Source organism: Trichomycterus rosablanca, chromosome 5 (assembly GCF_030014385.1).
Source record: "Trichomycterus rosablanca isolate fTriRos1 chromosome 5, fTriRos1.hap1, whole genome shotgun sequence".
Taxonomy (NCBI): Eukaryota; Metazoa; Chordata; class Actinopteri; order Siluriformes; family Trichomycteridae; genus Trichomycterus; species Trichomycterus rosablanca.
The window spans coordinates 6,886,802-6,908,721 of record NC_085992.1 but is presented as its reverse complement, the minus strand read 5'-3'; the positions used below and the strand labels follow the sequence as shown (position 1 = coordinate 6,908,721).

Genomic DNA, 21,920 nt, shown 5'->3' with positions numbered 1-21,920 from the left:
AAGTATAGTCTGCAGCATTTATTTTGCTGCCATGGCAAATAATATGCATATTTCTGTGTTCATGTTTTTGTCTAATGACATTTAACTTAAACCACCACATCAAGCAATTCCCTAATTATAGGAGAAAGGTTAAGATCCCAGGAGACTAAACATAACTGTAATAGTCAGTGCTATACTGTATATTAGAATGAAATGTAAAAGTGGTCTGGCACTTAGATCTGTGTGCTCTAGCAATGTCAGGAATGACACTCACAATCAGAGGGTGAGCCATCAGATAACAACAGGAAAGCCCACAGTTTTAATACTTCCTGTTTCAGCAGCCTGGCACAGCATGGCAGACAAAGTTATGTGGTGGTTAAAATATAATTAAGCGCTTATTAACATCAGTAATCAAGCTAATCACAGCACTGCCTGAGCGTAACAGTAAAATAAATGCATTAAAATCGTACGAAGGCTGACTGTTGCAGTATCGAAAAGGTCTAAAACAAACCACGTTTCTTACTATACTGTTGACTAAAAGACTTGAGATCAAATTATAAGAGAGTAGGTGGCTCAAAAAGTATATTAACAATTAAAATTTTTACAACCTATTAATAGTAATTTCTAATTAGAAGAAACAAGCCATTGGGATTTTAATTACAGGACGTGAAGAAGAAGCTCCATCATGTATAATTAGCTGGACAGGAAAATAAACATTTAAATACAATCTGTTTAAAGCAGTGGGGGAGTCAAAGAAGCATAATGCAGAGTAAGGAAACCCACTCTCTGTGCCAAGGCGCCAGGCTGATAGAGTGGGTGGATTCCCAGCACAGGCAAAAGCTTTATAAAGTAACTCCTGCTTTATTGGCCAGATCAAGGAAATGCTTGGCAAGAAACACAGCCTCCTAAAACACCCAGGACCCCACTTGGAAACACTTACAAAATCTGCTACGGAAAAACATGAACAAACAAAAAAGAGAACCACTTTCTCTTTTTTCTTAAGACCTGATCTAATTGGCCATTTTGCATTAGTAAATAGTTTTAACAACTGTGCAGTGAAGTCAACTGCTGTACACCTCTAAAACAATCATTCAGTTTAAGAGACAGTACTCATTCATTCATTCATTCATTCCGTGTCTGTTTTACCACCGCTTTATCACTGTGGGGCTAATACATTGGCAAATACATCAAGAAACACCCCATACAAGTCGCCAGTCCATCCCAGGGCAGATACACGCACTCACACTTAAGGCAATTTTAGTAGCTACGACTGGCCTGACTGGATGTCTTTGGTCCCTTTGGGCCTTTCTTGCTTTGAGGCGACAACTTTACCTACTGCGCCACAATAACAACATTAAAGTTTGTCATTTTAATAGAAGTCGTAAATGTGCAGATAACAGTGCTTGTGGCAGTTTGAGGACCCCTCCCCTACACACACACTTTTCTAATAAAGAAAATATTGTATAGGGCAACAAACTAGCACTTTAGTTTTTCAAATTCAGCAAAAAACAAACAAAAAATGATCATGGCACAGCAGCATTTCCCTTTACTTACAATCTTTACTTATTAATATGGTAGCCTTCTGTTAGGGAAAGTGTGTACATTATGATATCATTTGCTCTTCTACCCCCACAAACAGCTGTGAACCCCTGAATTAACAATAGTGGCATCTATGTCAGCAGGATTACTCACTCAAAGGACAACAAAAGAGCCAGTCAGAATAGAAAATGCTCTGTGTCACCCAAAGCCAGACTTTTTAACGGTGTCCCTTAAAATGCTTGACACAATGTCCTTTCTAAAGCAACCTAATGTGAGTGCTCGTACAATAATAAAGAACGGGGGTCAATATATAAAATATAGACAGATGAGCTAAAACATCAGGACTACCCACCTAATTTTCTGTCAAAACACCTTTGACCTGCCAAGATATGGCTTCCAAAAAACATCTGAAAAAGTCCTGTGTGAATTACATTTACATTTTCAGCATTTATCAGATGCTTTAATCCAAAGCGACTTACATTAAACAGTCTAAGCCTAATTGAGGGTTAAGAGCTTTGCTTAAGGGCCCAACAGTGGTAACCTGGCAGTGGTGGGGTTTGAACCAGCAACCTTCTGCTTACTAGTTCAGTACCTTAACCGCTTGGCTACAACTGCCTGAATTGGTACCAAGATATTACCAGCAGGTTCTACTTGTGAGGTGGATCGTCAAACAATCCTGGTGCAATATCTTCTGAAGGCAAACAATACACACGTGCCTGGCTGTCCACATGCTCTTAGAGAGAAAAGGATTTGTCAGACAAATCAACCTTCTTTCATCGTTTTGTCCAGGTACAATGCCTGCATGCCCATTCTAGGTGCTTTCAATGGTGGACTGGGGCTAGCATGACCAATCTGAATGGCCGGAGACTATGCAGCCCCATATGCAGAAACTTTTGATCCACCGTTTGTTGTGATACATTCACATTCAGCATTAAAATCATTTGGTGGTTTGTACCAGATGCCATCCAATGATCCAGTGATTCAAGCCAATATTGGCCCCAACACTGAATTGAATCAATGCATTTTTATAAGGTATTTTTGCATAGTAACATTCATTCCATTACCTCACAAGCAGACTGAGTTCACATAATGGACACATTGAAACACAGTAAGATGTGTTCCTATGATAACTAACACAACAACGGCAATTAAGAAACACAGCTGCAGAACTAAAATCTGCAATCTTTCACATTGGTGGCACTTCTGTTCTTGCATGTAACTGATTTAATCAAAAACCTACATAGGTAATATTATTAAGCGATATAGACTGTGCCTGATGCTGGCTTTTACCTGGTGGAGTGCAGTTCCTTTCCATTTTCAGCACTTCAGTCTCATTAGCAAAGTACTGCAGTAGCTTTCGGGTCTCCCATGCATCAGTGGCTTTAGAGGACACGCTGGATAGGACATTGCCTGTAAAACACAGAGACAAACTCATTAGACTAGCTTACACTGGCTTATAACCACTAAGAAGCAAATGGAGAGTTTTGTGCTTCAACTTGCTTGCATTGTAGTTATTTACACTATAAATTTACACTTTAAATTTAAAGACAATTTTAAGTAGCCAATCTACACCGATGAGCCATAACATTAAAACCACCTCCTTGTTTCTACACTCACTGTCCATTTTATCAGCTCCACTTACCATATAGAAGCACTTAGTAGGTCTACAGTTACTGACTGTAGTCCATCTGTTTCTCTGCATGTTTTGTTTCATGCTGTTCTTCAATGGTCAGGACCACCACAGACCAGGCATTATTTAGGTGGTGGATCATTCTCATCACTGCAGTGACAATGACATGGTGGTGACAAACACATCAGCGCTGCTGGAGTTTTTAAATACCGTGTCCACTCACTGTCCACTCTATTAGACACGCCTACCTAGTTGGTCCACCTTGTAGATGTAAAGTCAGAGACGATCGCTCATCTGTTGCTGCTGTTTGAGTTGATCATCTTCATCAGTGGTCACAGGACGCTGCCCATTGTTGGCTGGGGCACTGTTGGCTGAATATATTTTTGGTTAGTGGACTATTCTCAGTCCAGCAGTGACAGTGAGGTGTTTAAAAACTCCAGCAGTGCTGCTGTGTCTTATCTACTCATACCAGCACAACACACACTAACACACCACCACCATGTCAGTGTCACTGCAGTGCTGAAAATGATCCAAATAATACCTGCTCTGTAGTGGTCCTGACCATTGAAGAACAGAGTAAAAGGAGGTTAAAAAGTATGCAGAAAAACAGATGGAGTAACAGTCAGTAATTGCAGAACTACAAAGTGCTTCACTTGTGAGTGTAAAAACAAGGAGGTGGTTTTAATGTTATGGCTGATCGATGTATCTGCATGTTTTTGGGAGATGAAACAGAATCAGAGCAAACCCACATGGACACAGAAAAACACATGGTAATTCATCATGACTCGTGACCACAGGTCAGAATAAAACTCAGGTCTTCAGGACACATGCTGCTATCCGGTACATTCTCTACCAGCTGCGCCTACAATATATAGAGCAAATTGAGGACACTTTGATTTTCACATTGTGGCATCACAGATTAAAAAAATGGATTTTAGATATAAACACAGGCATTAGCAAAAACTCAAGGATTGTGATTGCTGGAGCATGCTAGTGTTTTTTTAACTTTGTTTCCCAATGGCACACTTCTAGGCTTGAGGGTACCATTTGGGACAGGGCCATTGTGTGTTTTATTACTGCAGACACAGAGTGGTGAGTAATATTTGTAAAGGTGTACTAGTTTATGCCTAGTTCACACTTCACGATTTTTGCACTGATTTTCGCTTGCCGACTGGTCGGCACTAGATTTGCCGGCTTAGGAGCAACTCGGCGTTCGCTTGGCGATCGAAACTCGGCTCTCAATCGCTATGTGTGAACTACTCAACAACTCAATCTGAATGGCTCGAAGAGAGATATCTGGCTTGTCAAATATCTGATAGATCGTGTAGTGTGAAACACCCTATCACCGATCAGTTGTGTAGTGTGAAAAACACACACATGAAAGACTCCCGATTACAAGAGATCCAGTTGTGTAGTGTGAACTGTACAGCGACCTGATGACTTGGAAAGTCGTGTAGTGTGAACTTGGCATTACAGGACGGAAATACAATGAAAGTTTAATAATACCATGTACTTTCACTAGATCAGTTTACTATGTTGGTCTCATGGATTTCACTGAAACAATCACACAGTTCTGCCACTACATTCAGCTAGACTGAATAAAACTATTAGGTTTAGATGATACAGTATTTGTTTTACTACTTGTACAAGTTCTCTGAAATGTGTCATTTTGTGCAGCAAATGCGTCAATATGTTTTAAATAGTGAGCGATATATAATTACACCCCTAATGCAGCCTGGAACTTCACAGACACCAGGAATCCATCTGGTATCCCATGTGTCACCTGCCACCTAGAAAACCCAGGACGTGTGGTCACAGATACAGAGCTGAAAAATGTTTCCCAGTGCTAGAATCTAACAGGCGTAGCAGCTCCATGCATTTCTTGAGAAATGGGGCACACTGCTTTAACAGCCAGCATGCTGCTGTGGAATATTCATGAGCCCCGTCTGTTCTGCCTTAGCGCTGATACAGGCGTGTTCTGCAGAATTACTAGAGCACTCCGCTTAGGGGAGGAACCGTTATTCGGGCTATGCTGTCACATGATCTGAGCCGTGGTTTAAAATCCCCAATGCAGCAACCAAAACTTGCTCGTCCTCTTTTAAACAAGAGCACAGCTCTGACTTACAGCTTCTCTGGAATATGATGAAAGACATCTAACGCCTGACAAAAGATAAATAGCGCCGCTCTGTTCTTAGTGATGCAAGCACACTGATGTAAATGTTCCAGACAGACATGATTAATGTTACTGAATGTTTTTATTTGATAAATGTGATAGACTACAATATAATACAGAATAAGTTAATACTAAGTTCAGATCTTTACACCTGACTACACAAGCAGGACATACACCTATCAGCCATAATATTAAAATACACTCACTGTCCATTTTATCAGCTCCACTTACCATATAGAAGCATTTTGTAGTTCTACAATTACTGACTGTAGTCCATCTGTTTCTCTACATACTTTTTTAGCCTGCTTTCACCCTGTTCTTTAATGGTCAGGACCCCCACAGGACCACCACAGAGCAGGTATTATTTAGGTGGTGGGTCATTCTCAGCACGGCAGTAACAATGACATGGTGGTGGTGTGTTAGTGTGTGTTGTGCTGGTATGAGTGGATAAGACACAGCAATGCTGATGAAGTTTTTAAACACCTCACTGTCACTGCTGGACTGAGAATAGTCTACCAACCAAAAATATCCAGCCAACAGTGCCCCGTGGGCAGCGTCCTGTGACCACTGATGAAGGTCCAGAAGATGACCAACTCGAACAGCAGCAATAGATGAGCGATCGTCTCTGACTTTACATCTACAAGGTGGACCAACTAGGTAGAAGTGTCCAATAGAGTGGACAGTGAGTGGACACAGTATTTAAAAACTCCAGCAGCGCTGCTGTGTCTGATCCACTTATACCAGCACAACACACACTAACACACCACCACCATGTCAGTGTTACTGCAGTGCTGAGAATGATCCACCACCTAAATAATACCTGCTCTGTTGGGGTCATGTGGGGGTCCTGACCATTGAAGAACAGCATCAAAGCAGGCTAAGTATGTAGAGAAATGGATGGACTACAGTCAGTAATTGTAGAACTACAAAGTGCTTCTATATGGTAAGTGGAGCTGATAAAATGGACAGTGAGTGTACAAACAAGGGGGTGGTTTTAATGTTATAGCTTATCGGTGTAAGGCTGAATAGGGCAGCATGGAAGAAAACATAACAAAGTACTAAGAACAAAATTGTTATTAAAAAATATACACTAGAGAGTATCTGTTGGACAAATATAATGTGCAATGCTTTTCAAGTTTCACTGTGCGCCACTGTGTTGTGAGTAACGTAAGTAACTATACATAAAACACCTTATACCCTTAAGCTTTATTACCTTTACCAGCCATCCTTAATAATAAGCAGCTAAATTCAGCTGAATTTGTTGGTTTCCTAGCACATACTTACTTTTCATTATAGTCCACATATTCAGCTTCAGATTAGGGTCAGGACTTGCAGGTTATTATGCTGATATTAATGCCAGAGGAGGTTTGAACTCTGCATTATTGAGTCATCAGGTCTGAGCTGCTGTGGTTCCTATTTAAATATGTATACACACCAACGAAGCATAACATTATGACCATTATGTGAAGTGAATAACACTGATTATCTCTTCATCACGGCACCTGTTAGTGGGGGGGATATATTAGGCAGCAAGTGAACATTTTATCCTCACAGTTGATGTGTTAGAAGCAGGAAAAATGGGCAAGCGTCAGGATTTGAGTGAGTTTGACATGGGCCAAATTGTGATGGCTAGACGACTGGGTCAGAGCATCTCCAAAACTGCAGCTCTTGTGGGGTGTTCCCGGTCTGCAGTGGTCAGTATCCATCAAAAGTGGTCCAAGTAAGGAACAGTGGTAAACATATGACAGGGTCATAAGGCTCATTGATGCACGTGGGGAGTGAAGGCTGGCCCGCGTGGTCCGATCCAACAGACGAACTACTGTAGCTCAGATTCCTGAAGAAGTTAATGCTGGTTCTGATAGAAAGGTGTCAGAATACACAGCAAAAGGGGGACCAACACAATATTATATAAATGTTCTGCCTGATTGGTGTATATTTACACTGTTGAAGGCTTCAGAACAGTATTAAATAGTGGTTTGTATGGTTTGTGGCTCGAATTTGGATTGAAACGTTACCTAAAGTGTCTGTGAATCAGGTAATTATCAGTTAATGAGCAAGGTGTAGTAAAACACTTAATGTACAATTGTTGTATTCATTTAGAAAAAGGTGATATTTATTCAAAATTCATCCAACTTAATAGAAAGGTATTGTTACTTTTATGCAAGTATAAATATAATATAATTTAATATTATATATAATATTGGGTAATTTTTATAACACAGTTTGTTAGATTGCATTGAATATAACTAACTTAGTGCAGCCCTCAGACCAGATCCCACTTTGTATAACTCCAGGCATCTGGCGCAGATGCAAGTGCCTACATTAGTCATGTGTAATATAATTGACGTCTTTATTGCAGTTCTGTAATGTTTTTTTGTATCTGCTTCTTGTTTAGCAGGGATATTTTGGTTACTTGTACAGATTAGAGTATCCCATTGTTTCCTCTCATAAACAAGAAGAAGGCAAAAACCCCACAGGTTATGTAAAATACTGTTATATAAAAGCTTTGCTTTCTCATCTTTGTTCTTTGTTTCTTTGTCTTTCATCTTTTGTGTTATGTGATATCATGTTGAATGTTTGTTTTTTTAACAGTCTTACACAATCACTAATGAAGGGTAAGCACTACGTAAATACTCAAGAGGGAGAAAATCAAATTGGGATTATATAAATATTCTGTTAAAAGAGTCCAGAGGCATAGTCCAGAGAAAAGCCTGGCTGTTTCTTCCTATGTTCAAATAATTCTATAAGGGAAAGACATGACTAAGACAGGTTATGTAACTTTGCAGTGCTCACATAACAGCAGGTCCGCTCATGGGCAGCCACTTCACAGATGCTTAATCTAAACTGTCTTTGTAGTTTTTATCCCACAAAATACTATTCTGAGAGAAAAAAAGTAAAATGTACATGTTTCCTCTAAAACTACCCAGTGCTTTTAATTTATAGCATATTCTGGCTCTTACTCTATATGGCCAAATGTATGTGGACACCCCTCCGAATTATCGCTACAATTAAATAAACATTTGCAGCACTGAAAGCTTTTAGAAAGAAAAATGGAACAGTATGTCTTAAGTTGTGTGGCAAAGCTTTGTCCAGTAAATGACCCGAAGACCAAATCTGTCCCAAATTCCAGCTGTACTAAGAGCAACACTGGCCTACACATTTGGAAAGCTGCACATCTGACCCCATACTGTCATTGCAGAGATAAATTTGTCTACACAGCCGTCCACCCTGCCAAACTGCAATTACCTAGTTTATCTTCATTAGCAAAAGCAGGTTAGATGCACAATGTGGGACAGAACCAGCCAGACCTAGGAAAAGTTCTTAAGGTGTTTTATACACCTCGAAATACTGTAGCCTGTAGATTTTACATGGTGCTAACAATCCAGTACCAAAGGTTCCAGATTCACTAGCACTATGTAGTACCCTACATGAACAGAAGTGAATAAACACTTTGTGTAAACAGGAGCATAATATCAAACAAGCATGAAATCTCCACAGAAGAATACTGACAAGAACACAGATTGTACTGAAGCGTTCAGTGACTCTAACATGTCATCATAACAGAATGAAATTTCCAGCAAATTAGCTTGTTAAGTGTTTATCCAGCTAAAGCTGCAAACCACTGCTGACAAACCACAGCTGACCAAAAAGAACATGAAGGCTCGTCTCACATTTGCCAAAAAGCTCTAGATAAACCCATTTGATGATAAAGACCTTTGGGATAATTTTTTGTGGAATAACCAGTCAAAAAACAGAACATTTGGAAAACATGGGTCCCATTGTATCTGGCATAAAGCTAACAACACATTCCACCATAAGAAAATCATACCAACAGCCAAACATGGTGGAGGTAGTGGGATGGTCTGGGGCTGCTTGCATGACTTGTCATAATTGATGACGCAATAAATTCTGCTTTCTGTCAGTAAATCCTAAAGGAGAATGTTCACACATCAGTTTGTGACCTAAAGCTCAAGTGCAGTTAGGTTATGTAACATGACAGTAATCCAAAGCACACAAGCAAGTCTATCACTGAATGGCTCAAAAGAAACCAAATGAAGGTTGTGGAGTGGCAGAGATAAAGTCCAGACTTGAATCCCATTGAGACGCTGTGGCAAGACATAAGAACGGGCAGTTCATGCATGAAAACCCTCCAGTGTAGCGGAATTAAAACAGATCTGCACAGAATGTAAAAGACTAGATGCAATTACTTCTTCACATGGGTGATATGGGTTTTGAATAAATCTTTATCTTCTATACATGGAATTGCATTTAATGTTTCCTTGTGTTTTTTATATTATATTAAAATTAGTTGGAAGATTTGAAATATTTCAGTGTAACAAAGTGAAGGGCAAACATCCAGCCTCAGTAATTGCTAGAACGTCCTTTTGCCTTGAAAACCTCTAAAAAACAATTTCGGTAAGTGCTAACTAGCTTCTCACGCCTCTTGTGGAATCTTCACACATTCTTCTCATGCAAAAGCTTCCAGCTCATTGAGGTTTGATGGCTTTTGTGCTGCAGATGCTTTCTTTAAATCACACCAAAGATTCTGGAAGTGTGCTTGAGATAATAGCCTTGCTGGAAATTTTAATTATCATCAAGATTTAATATCACAACAGTAAGCATGCCGCTCAGGTGGCGCAGCGGTAAAAACACACACTGGAACCAGAGCTGGGATCTCGAATACATGCCGGCTAAGGCTGAGCGGCCACATGAACAACGATTGGCATGTTGTTCAGATGGGCGGGACTAAGCTGGATGGGGTCTCTCTCTCATGACTGGTGCAATTACGACCTTTGCTGGCTGATTGATGGCGCAGGGCTCTAGACTAACTTTTTGCACTGGTTGCACTGGTGCGCCTAACTTTTTTTCTTAGGTGCACCAGCACAAAAGTTAGGTGCACCCTAATTTTCAACTGCATCGCATTTAACACCTTAGTTTTACAGGTTCACTTGTTTTTTCGCTGTCCATATAGGCAATATTGACTTGTAAATGATTAAATAACAGTCTGGTCAACATGGCCTCGTCTGTTGATGTTTGTTGCTGTCTGCCGCTGAAAGGCAGTGGGGAGAGGGGACCCATGGGCAGTGCATTTACTGCGGCATGTAATGTGTTTTATAGATGCATTGTGCTTTTCATCCTTTCAATTCAAAATGTATTAGAACCAGTCACAAATACAATTTTGACGGCCATGGTTTTCCCATGCTCTTTACAGTTAATTATAGTATTATAATCTCATTATAGTACACTATTATAAAAATTATAACAATAATAATAGAGTATATCTATTCATGTATGTATGTATGTATGTATGTATATATATATATATATATATTTGTGTGTGTGTGTGTGTGTGTGTGTGTGTGTGTGTGTGTGTGTGTGTATGGGGCTCTAGTGTTAGAGTGTAATCTTAAATAAAGTGCATTATATTATCGGCTTTACTGGATCTTTTACACAGATTCCCAAAATCGATTGCGGTGCACTCACTGTGTATTTTGATTACATGTATTCTAACACTTCACTGTCTTTTAGTTATTTTAATATTTTACTTAACGAAAATATTATTGTGTTTTTACTTTCGCTATCGTCGCACTTAACCGCTAGCATTAGCCTATTGCTACTAGAGGGTCGGCTCACCACTGTTACGGGTCTCTTGCTGTGTGGTGATGAATGTGTGGGAATAAAAGCACACGACAAGGTAGACTTCACTGTAACGGTTTAGTCAGGACTTCAGTAAGCGTTACAACACTTTAAACTGCCTAGCTCCAGAAACCGAACTTTTATACTTTGGCCGTCCGGCGAGTCTCATATACAAAACTAAACTAACTGAACGTCCGGTGCTGCATTCTGATTGGTTGAGCTGAATGTCGCTCACATATCACCGATACAATATTGTCCCGCTCTTCACTGTCTCTGATTGGTTTAGACCATGATATGGGCCTGATGTGTGTCTGTTGTTGAACCACGGGAAAACTTTCAGAGTAGCGGAGACTTTTTTCCCCTTGAACCTTGAGATTTTTTTTAGTCGCACCATTGAGAAATTAGGTCGCATGTGCGACCAAATTGGTCGCACTCTAGAGCCCTGTGGCGCCTGCACAGAGATGAGAAAAGAGTGCTCTCAGGGTGTGTCTCTCCGTACACAACGCTGAGCTGCACTGCAAAAGTGCAAAAACTCGTCAAAGTGTAGGTGATAAGATGCATACGGCACACTGCCCATGTGTCGGAGGGTTAGCTTCGTTCTCCTCAATCAGAGCAGGGATCGGCATTGGTGGAGAGGAAGCATGACGCAATTGGGCAATTGGACGTTGTAAAGACATGTAAAAGACACGTGCAGGGCATCACTACAAACAATCACACACACACGGCATATTTCTGAGGTAAAAGAAGTACACACACACACACACATGTAAGGGGCATGATGTATGTCGTCCCTAGACCCTAAACCCAAAAAACAATTTAAGTTAATTGATGTGGGTTTTGTAAAAATACAAAACCCACTAGTTTGAATCTCTTTGTTGTCATGCTTGAAAAAATAAAATGAAATAAACCTCTCAAACTGTTACATTATGCTAAAAGCAAATCTTTCCTGAATGGTAAAACATCATTCAAAAACTACCAATAAAAACAGGTCTGCCATGACTTTTTTTCTCGCATGGCAGCCTCTATGCCCACGGCAATGTACAGCTTGATTGTCTGTTGATGATAACATCTATGTTCCAGTAGCTTCTTACTAATGGCATATTGTTTTTCAAAATAAGGTAAAGGTTTGGGTTTTCCTCAATCTTGGTAAGGAGGAAAATGTTTTTGAATAGAATTCCACCAGGAGCACACCCACACAGAAAAAGGGCAAACATGTTGTGTTAAAATGTTGTGTTCTCCCCCCTGCATTTAAATCGATTGGTTCTAATATCATTTTTGCATTTTACTTTCCATTCCACATCCAACTGACAATTATTCAGAACTAAGCAATTCTGGAGCTAATTAGTTCCTGTGCCCTAGTTACTGCAGGTGAAATGCTTTTCAGTTGTTCTTGTTTTGTTAACGTGAATCAAGGTGCCAGGCTAATTACTCAGAGGAAAGCTCAGCATGATGTCACATGTCTAATAAAGGGCTATAGGAAGACTTTTCTCATCACAACACTTGCACACAAAGTATATTCAACATTATAAGCTGAGAGAGCTTAAGCTTGACTTAGAAGAATACTGTAAGAGAACAAATTTAACAAATAAACACATATACACTGATCAGCCATAACATTAAAACCACCTCCTTGTTTCTACACTCACTGTCCATTTTATCAGCTCCACTTACCATATAGAAGCACTTTGTAGTTCTACAACTACTGACTGTAGTCCATCTATTTCTCTGCATGCTTTGTTAGCCCCCTTTCATGCTGTTCTTCAATGGTCAGGACCCCCACAGAGTAGGTATTATTTAGGTGGTGGGTCATTCTCAGCACTGCAGTGACACTGACACGGTGGTGGTGTGTTAGTGTGTGTTGTGCTGGTATGAGTGGATCAGACACAGCAATGCTGATGAAGTTTTAAAACACTTCGCTGTCACTGCTGGACTGAGAATAGTCTACCAACCAAAAATATCCAGCCAACAGTGCCCCGTGGGCAGTGTCCTGTGACCACTGATGAAGATTTCAGAGATGACCAGCTCAAACAGTAGCAATAGATGAGCGATCATCTACAAGGTGGACCAACTAGGTAGGAGTGTCTAATAGAGTGGACAGTGAGTGGACACAGTATTTAAAAACTCCAGCAGCGCTGCTGTGTCTTGCACACAAAACCAGTTTAATAGAATCTACTTTCACCTGATTGATAAAATGATCAATTTGTTTTTCTTACTAAGGTTTAAAGGTAACTGCTAGCCCTTAAAACTCTTATAAATACATAAGAAACTGCCCGCTTTTGTCCACGCAGCAACCATAAGAAGCCAGGACGATGGAACATCGTAAATCTTGTGTTTAATGAGCACATTTAGGGTGCCCTATATAGAAAGGGTAGAAAAGGTATGTAGGACACCACCTCTTTCCTCTATTAATAAAGTGAGAACTTGCTGAGAGTCACTGAGGGAAGAACACATGGAGCCTGCAGATAGGAAAACCCTTGCTCCTTTTTCATCCTGTTCTGCCTCATTTTAACCTTATCACAGTGCTCAGGGACCATGACGCAGTGACTAAATTAAGACAGCACTTAATAGTTCTGTTCTCTAGTAAGGGACCATGAAAATAGATAGAAAAGTTTAATTACCAAGACCGTTTTCTAATATTGACATACTAACCAACTGAACCCTCATTAAATTTGATTAATGACTACGCAGAATGGTGCAGATAAATGTAATGCATAAGAACGGCTATATTATAAACAGTTATGAGCATTACTCTATGCACTGAGTGGCTATGACCATAGTGGGAACACCTACCTTGCATGTATATATTTACTGGCCATTTGATCAGATTTACTTGTTCTGTTGTCACCATTTGTCCATCTTTAGTGTTTTAATAAATTGTCAACACAAGACCATTACTGAGAAGTTATATTAGATCAGATATTTTTTTTATATATATATTTTCTTTATGCACTTTCTCCCCTTTTTCTTCCTTTTTAGCACGTCCTATTGCGTCATGCTTCCTCTCCACCAATGCCGATCCCTGCTCTGATTGAGGAGAACAAAGCTAACCCACGCCCCCTGGGACATGTGGGCAGCATGCCGTATGCATTTTATCACTTGCTCTTTGACGAATGCAGTGCAGCTCAGCGTTGTGTACGGAGAGACACACCCTGAGAGCACTCTTTTCTCATCTCTGTGCAGGCGCCATCAATCAGCCAGCAGAGGTCGTAACTGCACCAGTCATGGGAGAGAGACCCCATCCGGCTTAGTCCCGCCCATATCTGAACAACAGGCCAATCGTTGTTCATGTGGCCGCTCAGCCTTAGACAGTAGGCAGAGCTGAGATTCGATACGATGTATTCGAGATCCCAGCTCTGGTTCCAGCGTATGTTTTTACCGCTGCACCACCTGAGCGGCCGTATTAGATTAGATTTTACATTTCTCATTAATACACAGATAAACTTTATACTCCGAACACATCTGATATGAAGTTACGCAACAAAGATCATTCAAAAAAACAAAGGACACATACCTAAACTCTGTAACAACAGAGAGTGTCTAACTAGAGATAGGTGCATGCACATAAGCATGGCATTTGTACTAAAGGGAGCCCCAACCTTCAATAAATAAAAGCCAGACCTATTACTGTAATACACATATGCTTCCATATATGTAATAATTGTAATAAAATAATAAACAATAACCACAGTAACTATTAGGTAATCTAGCTAAAACCTAACTTAGTAAAAACTTGTTAAAAATGTCTTTATAAGAGCTACATGGTGCATTCTCAAAGTGTTAGTACCATTATACTGTACCCTGAACAGTGCCCATGTGTACAGAAAAGGACTTTGAGGGGTGCTACCATAGAAACAGTAGCAAAATTGAAAATGCATAGCAGACAAATTGGGAAAAAACTGAAATATTAATCATTTTAAAAAATCTGCAATAATTTTAAATTAGTTAAATGATTAAAAACATCTGCTTTGCCCAGTTTTAGCTTTGAACCTACATTTCCTTAGAACAAGGAACCTGGTACAGAATGGTTGGAAATAAATGTAGTTAAACTAGTGAAAGTGTATTAATAAAGTTAGCAACTGTTCTAGTCCCTTACTGACCCGTAGTTTATTAGACACAGAAAAATTTTCAGTACAGCCTGTGTCATTATTTTTTCATAAAAATGTGTCCCATTAAAATGTCTCTTTGGGTTGTACTTTTGTGCAAAAGTGGTTTTAAAAAGGAACTCCTTTTTTTTGTTTCTCAGGTGGAGATCAAGATGACCTGAAAAAGCCGTGGCTGATCTCCAAATCATTTTAATTTTAAAAACCACTAAATAAATGTCACTTCATAAAGAGATAGAGTGTTCTCTCTGCTGCCAAATGCTGAGTGGAGGGAGTCTTAGAGTGCTAACACATTGCATTGTGAGAGATCGCGTCTTTATATTTTTTCTATTCTACATATATACATACATATATATACTGTATATATATATATATATATATATATATATATATATATATATATATGCAATTTTCTCCCATTTTTCTCCCAATTTAGTGTAGTCAATTTGTCTTCCGCTGCTGGGGGATCCCTGATTGCAGTCGAGATGGTAAATTTCTGCTCACGCCTCCTCTGACCTGTGCACAGCCCTAAGTGGAACCGTTTTCCACCCATGCACTCTGCACAGGCGCCTCTATCCGCCAATCAGACCCTGCCATATTCCGGTGATTCCCTACCTGCAGGCACTGCCAATTATGCCCGCTAGATGGCACCCAGACGACCCGTGGCAATGCCGAGTTTCGAACCAAGGAGTTCAGAATCTCGGCGCTTGTGTGCTAGCAAAATATCCCGCTGCGCTACCTGGGTGCCAGTTTGAAAAAAGAAAAGAACATGGCTAAAATAAGACTGAAATCAGAAAAAGTTGGGACAGTATGGAAAATGCAAATACAATAAAAATGCAGTGTTCTTTACATTTACTTTGACTTTTATTTAATTGCAGACAGTTTGAACCCAAGATATTTCATGTTTTGTCTGCTCAACTTCATTTCATTCCTGCATTTCAGGCTTGCAACACATTCTAAAAAAAGTTGAGACAGGGGCTCGGAGGCATCTAGGATGGACCATCACAGTGTGGAAATGTGTATTGTGGTCAGATGAATCAGCATTCCAGGTCTTTTTTTAGAAAAAATTTAAGCCATGTGCTCCAGACCAAAGACGAAAAGGACCATCCAGACTGTTATCAGCAACACGTCCAAAAGCCACGGTCTGTCATGGTATGGGGCTGTGTCAGTGCCCTTGGCAAAGGTAATTTACACTTCTGTGATGGGAGCATTAATGCAGAAAAGTACATTGAGATCTTAGAGCAACACATGCTGCTTTCAAGATGTCATCTGATCCCAGAATGTCCATGCGTTTTTCAACAAGACAATGCAAAACCACATGCTGCACAAATTAAAAAGGCATGGCTGCATAAGAAGACGGTACGGGTACTGGACTGGCTTGCCTGCAGTCCTGACCTGTCACCAGTGGCGTAACTAGGAGCTCATGGGCCCCAGTGCAAAAAAAAAAGTTTGGGCCCCCTCAACAAATTTCATATAATTTTCATATATTCCCAAAATCCCTTGCTGTGCACTCACTGTATATTTTGATTACATGTATTCTTATATTTCATTGTTTAGTTATTAATTTCAATTATCGTTATTGCTACTGTAGAGGGTCGGCTCGCCTAGCCGCTCGTCTGGCGGGGATGCTTTTGATGCGTGCGGTGGTGAAGTTGTGGGAATAAAGGCGCACGACAAGGTAGAGCTCACTTTAACTGTTTGGTCAGGACTTCAATGAGCGATACAACACTTTAGACTGCCTAGTTTCAGCACCCATATGCCGAGTCTCATATACAAAACTAACTAACTGCAGAACTTCCGAACGCACATGTATAAACCGGGTGCTGCATTCTGATTGGCTGAGCTGAATGTCACTCACATATCGCTGCTACAATATTGTAATATAATAATAACGACCTGGCGAATGCAGCCAATGGGGGTGGGGGGGTTGAGTTCATGTCGTGGTGGGCCCCCCTCGCCATGGGCCCCAGTGCACCTAACCCCCCCCCCCCCCCCCCCCCCCGCCCCCTGGTAGTTACGCCCCAGCCTGTCACCAATTAAGAATGTGTGGAGAATTTTGTAACGAAAAATGCGACAATGACGACCCCGTACTGATGCACATCTTAATGACAAAATAAAACCTGAAACACTAAATCACTTGGTCTCCTCTGTGCCAAAACGTCTTTTAAGTATGGTGAAAAGGAATGGCAACATTGCAAAGTGGTAAATGCTTTACTGTCCCAACTTTTTTTGAAATGTGTTGCAGGCCTGAAATGCAGGAATGGATGTTTATTAACAAATGTAATGAGGTTGACCAGACAAATAAAGAAATATCTCAGGTTCATCCTGTCTGCAATGAAATAGAAGTCAAAGTAAATGTAAAGAACACTGTGTTTTTTATTATTTGCATTCCCCATGCTGTCCCAACTTTTTCTAATTCGGGTTGTAAATAAATAAATACATAATACTCTGCTCTTTAACGGTGGCTAAGTGGGTAGCACTGTCGCCTCACAGCAAGAAGGTCCTGGGTTCGATCCCCAGGTGGGGCGGACCGGGTCCTTTCTGTGTGGAGTTTGCATGTTCTCCCCGTGTCTGCGTGGGTTTACTCCGGGTGCTCCGGTTTCCTCCTACAGTCCAAAGACATGCAAGTGAGGAGAATTGGAGACACAAAATTGTCCATGACTGTGTTCAATATAACCTTGTGTAATGAGTAACTACCGTTCCTGTCATGAATGTAACCGAAGTGTAAAACATGACGTTAAAATCCTAATAAGCAAACAAACCCTGCTCTTTATTTATATAAAATTCCCTTAATAAATGTAAACTGTATGAAGCACTGGGACTGTAAGGAATGCGGTGACCCCGGAGGTTACAGCATTGTATTTTCCTCCGTGTTCTCTCATATGTGTATAAACATGGAAGGTGATACAAACCACCAAACTTTCCGAAACCCCGTGTAGGCTACGTGCTGAGACCAGCCACGCCGTTATAAAAGCCAGATGTGGAGCTGTTACCCTCTCCACCTCCTAAATGCGGATCATTGGTGTAACTAAAGGCTTGTTTTTAGCCTCTCACGATAAGAACTGCTGCAGAAACAAACACAGCTTTCTGGAGAAGTGGTTCCGGTACAGCCGCAGAGCAAATGCAGCACGGTTCCAGTCTGAAGAAACACACACCAGTCCACAACACAAACACGTCCACACTGTTTCCTAAACTCACCCGAATTACCGCTCCGGCTCGCCATTAGCACCAGTACAGCCAGCATCAGCCCCATCACACACTTCACCCAGAGCAGATGCGATCTCCTCCTCCGCCTCCACACCGAGAGCTTCCCACGCTGCAGCCGGGCACATCCAGCACCCATGAACCGGACACATACATCCCCATCCATCATCAGCCCGGTCCGGAGGAGACAGATCAACGCAAGCCGGTAAATAAGCGCCGCGTATCGGCGAAAGAAGCAAAGCAACAGCGGTGGAAAGTTGATGGATGTTCTGACCAGTCTGTTCTCAGCAATAACGCGCTCTACTATATAACGCTCAATACTAACTGAATATAACCACACAGATGCTGAGAGAGAGAGGAGAGAGCGCCATAGATGCCCCTGATGTGCGGCCACTTCTGATAGGACACCTACAACTGAGGATGGAGAGAGAATAGAGTGAGAGAGAGACAGAGTAAATGAAAAAGGAGGAGTGAGAAAACGAGGAGGTGGAGGACTAGGAGGAGAAGAGAGAGAGAGAGAGAGAGAGAGAGAGAGAGATGTGAGTCTAATAGCAGCTGTTTTAACAAGCAATAAAGTGTATTAAACAAGATAACTAACTACTTACACTAACATACATCACCTTCTCTGGCTTGTACAACTGCCTAATTAAGCTGCAACAAATAGTGGAAGTGAAGGCAGGCAGATGAGATGAGAAATGATATGGTATACACACCGATCAGCCATAACATTAAAACCACCTCCTTGTTTCTACACTCTCTGTCCATTTTATCAGCTCCTCTTATCATATAGGATCACTTTGTAGTTCTACAATTACTGACTGTAGTCCATCTATTTCTCTGCATGCATTGTTAGCCCCCTTTCATGCTGTTCTTCAATGGTCATGACCCCCACATGACCACCACAGAGCAGGTATTATTTGGTTGGTGGCTCATTCTCAGCACTGCAGTGACACTGACATGGTGGTGGTGTGTTAGTGTGTGTTGTGCTGGTATGAGTGGATCAGACACAGCACTGCTGCTGGAGTTTTTAAACACCTCACTGTCACTGCTGGACAGAATAGTCTACCAACCAAAAATATCCAGCCAACAGCGTCCCGTGGGCAGCGTCCTCTGACCACTGATGAAGGTCTAGAAGATGACCAACTCGAACAGCAGCAATCAATGAGCGATCGTCTCTGACTTTACATCTACAAGGTGGACCAACTAGGTATGAGTGTCTAATAGAGTGGACAGTGAGTGGACACGGTATTTCAAAACTCCAGCAGCACTGCTGTGTCTTATCCACTCATACCAGCACAACACACACTAACACACCACCACCATGTCAGTGTCACTGCAATGCTGAGAATGACCCACCAACCAAATAATAAATGGGAGAGTCCTGACCATTGAAGAACAGCATGAAAGGGGGCTAACACAGCATGCGGAGAAACAGATGGACAACAGTCAGTAATTGTAGAACTACAAAGTGTTTCTATATGGTAAGTGGAGCTGAAAAAATAGCTGTAAATGGCTATTCCTTTACAGGGGTGATCCCTGTCAGTAAGCTATAACTTACATAGCTGTTCCTCTTTGCTAATGCTGTTAAAAATTGTTTTAATTACTTCAAATCAAAGATTCTTTTTGTACAACTCTATATATTTTCTGGCTATGTACAACTTTAATGAGCCTTTGAAAAGGATGAATTATTCATTATTAAGGTATCCCATATCTTTATCTCACAAATTAAAACATGCCTTAAATAGATAGAGATGTAAATCTGGACATAAATAGAGGAATACAAGTTTCTTTATGTTAGTCCAGCTGGCTAGAGCTATTAAACTCCAAAAAATGGTTAGAGGTTACACTATTGCTAAGTTTAAATGACTTAAAAGCATGTGCTGCCTAAAGGTAAAATAACATCCCTTATTGTCTATCTGAAAATACTGAAGGCTAGGCGTACTGAGGTCTTTTTTCTTCATGACCTCACTCAGAAAAGGATGCATCAGTCCCATGCCCCGCTCACATTGTTCCGTTGGCTAAGGTGCTTAATGCTTGGGCTGTGTGGGGACAATAATGCACTTTGCAGTGGGGAATAAAGTGAAGTGAGTGAATGAGCTGATCAGATTAAACCATGCTACAGTGTGCAGGACAGATTGCATATAATCTCAGAGCTCCAGTCTACTGTGATAAAGTGAAATATAAAAACAGGAGAGATTTTAGTGCTTACGCTGAATATTCAAAGTGTGCAGTTTCTATCTATCTATCTATCTATCTATCTATCTATCTATCTATCTATCTATCTATCTATCTATCTATCTATCTATCTATCTATCTATCTATCTATCTATCTATCTATCTATCTATCTATCTATCTATGAACATATATACATATGTATTTTACATTTCAATCCAAATAAAATAACACTTTAATAAGTCGACAATCTGGCCACCCCATTCTTCCCATCTAGTTGTATCCAATTCCCCTAGTTACAACTTCCTTTGCTGCTGCAAACCCCCACCCTGACCAAGAAGAGCAGTATTGCACATAGAGAGTTATGCATTACTGTTTGTGAATTTTTAGCATATCTTGGACGGGCACCTTGACCAGCCAGCAGAGGCCACAATTGCAGCAAGATGCAGAAATGCAGCATCACATGGTTGATCAATAGTACAGCTAAGATTCAAACTCAGATCATGAGCATTGAGTGGCATAACCAAAAATGTAGGAAGAAAAGGTGGTACCGTATGCTGCATTTCTTTTGCTGCAATGAATTATTTGAGGTGTATGAGTGTGTGTGTGTGCATTGTTTTGTTATAGGCAGTCTATGTAAACACAAGGTGTAGGTAATGATAATGTATTGATGTCACCATAGGATTAGTGCTTTTAGAGTTATTACTCACCTGATGGACTAGTATTTCTGTTATGTAACACAGCATGTATTTGAATCTGCTCTCAGTATTTCAATGGAAAAAACACTTCATAGTTTTTAAGTCTTAGATGAAACCACAAAGATTGTGAGTTAAGTGTACAAGATAATCAAGGACAGCGCTGATTTGCCATTCTATGTTGAGTAACTGGCTTTATTGTTTTTTTAATGTATGTATTTTTAAATATTTTTGTTTTTCGCATTTTTCCCCTTTTTTCTCCTGACTTTTTAGCCAAGCCCCGCTCTGATTGAGGAGAACGAAGCTAACTCACACCCCCTCCGACACGTGGGCAGCAGCCAACTGCATTTTTTCACCTACACTAGGCGAGTGCTTATGCGGATCAGCTTTTGTGTACGGAGAGCCACACCCTGATCAACACACTTTTTCCCCGCCTCAGTGCCAGCACCATCAATCAGCCAGCAGAGGTCGTAGTTGCATCAGTTACGGAGAGTCCCTATCCGGCTTTATTCACCACCCTATATGAACAACAGGCCAATCGTTGTTCATGTGGCCGCCCAGCCCAGCTGGATGGCAGAGCTGAGATTCGATACGATGTATTCGAGATCCCAGCTCTGGTGTGCTAGTGTGTGTTTTACCTCTGTGCCACCTGAGCACCGCAACTGGCTTTATCTTAATAAGAACACTGATATGTGAAGAGTAAGCCACAGTTTGTTTTATGAACGTAGTAATTAAATATATGAAATTTTTAACTGAGCACTAAACACTTTTATTTCAACATTTTTATGGG

The 21,920-nt window shown here is 40.7% G+C and overlaps 1 protein-coding gene across 1 annotated transcript in view; it reads right to left on the bottom strand.

Moving 5' to 3' along the window:
* slc24a3 (solute carrier family 24 member 3) overlaps positions 1 to 18,448 on the bottom strand; it is a 69,418-nt gene extending 50,970 nt beyond the window's left edge. Inside the window, exons 1-2 of the mRNA XM_062994794.1 lie at positions 18,257 to 18,448; positions 2,809 to 2,928 (exon numbers count right to left, since the gene is read on the bottom strand). Of these exons, the coding sequence (XP_062850864.1) occupies positions 2,809 to 2,928; positions 18,257 to 18,431 (295 nt within the window). The 5' untranslated portion in view covers positions 18,432 to 18,448. The remainder of the gene's footprint in view (positions 1 to 2,808; positions 2,929 to 18,256) is intronic.
* Positions 18,449 to 21,920: the final 3,472 nt, after the last annotated feature.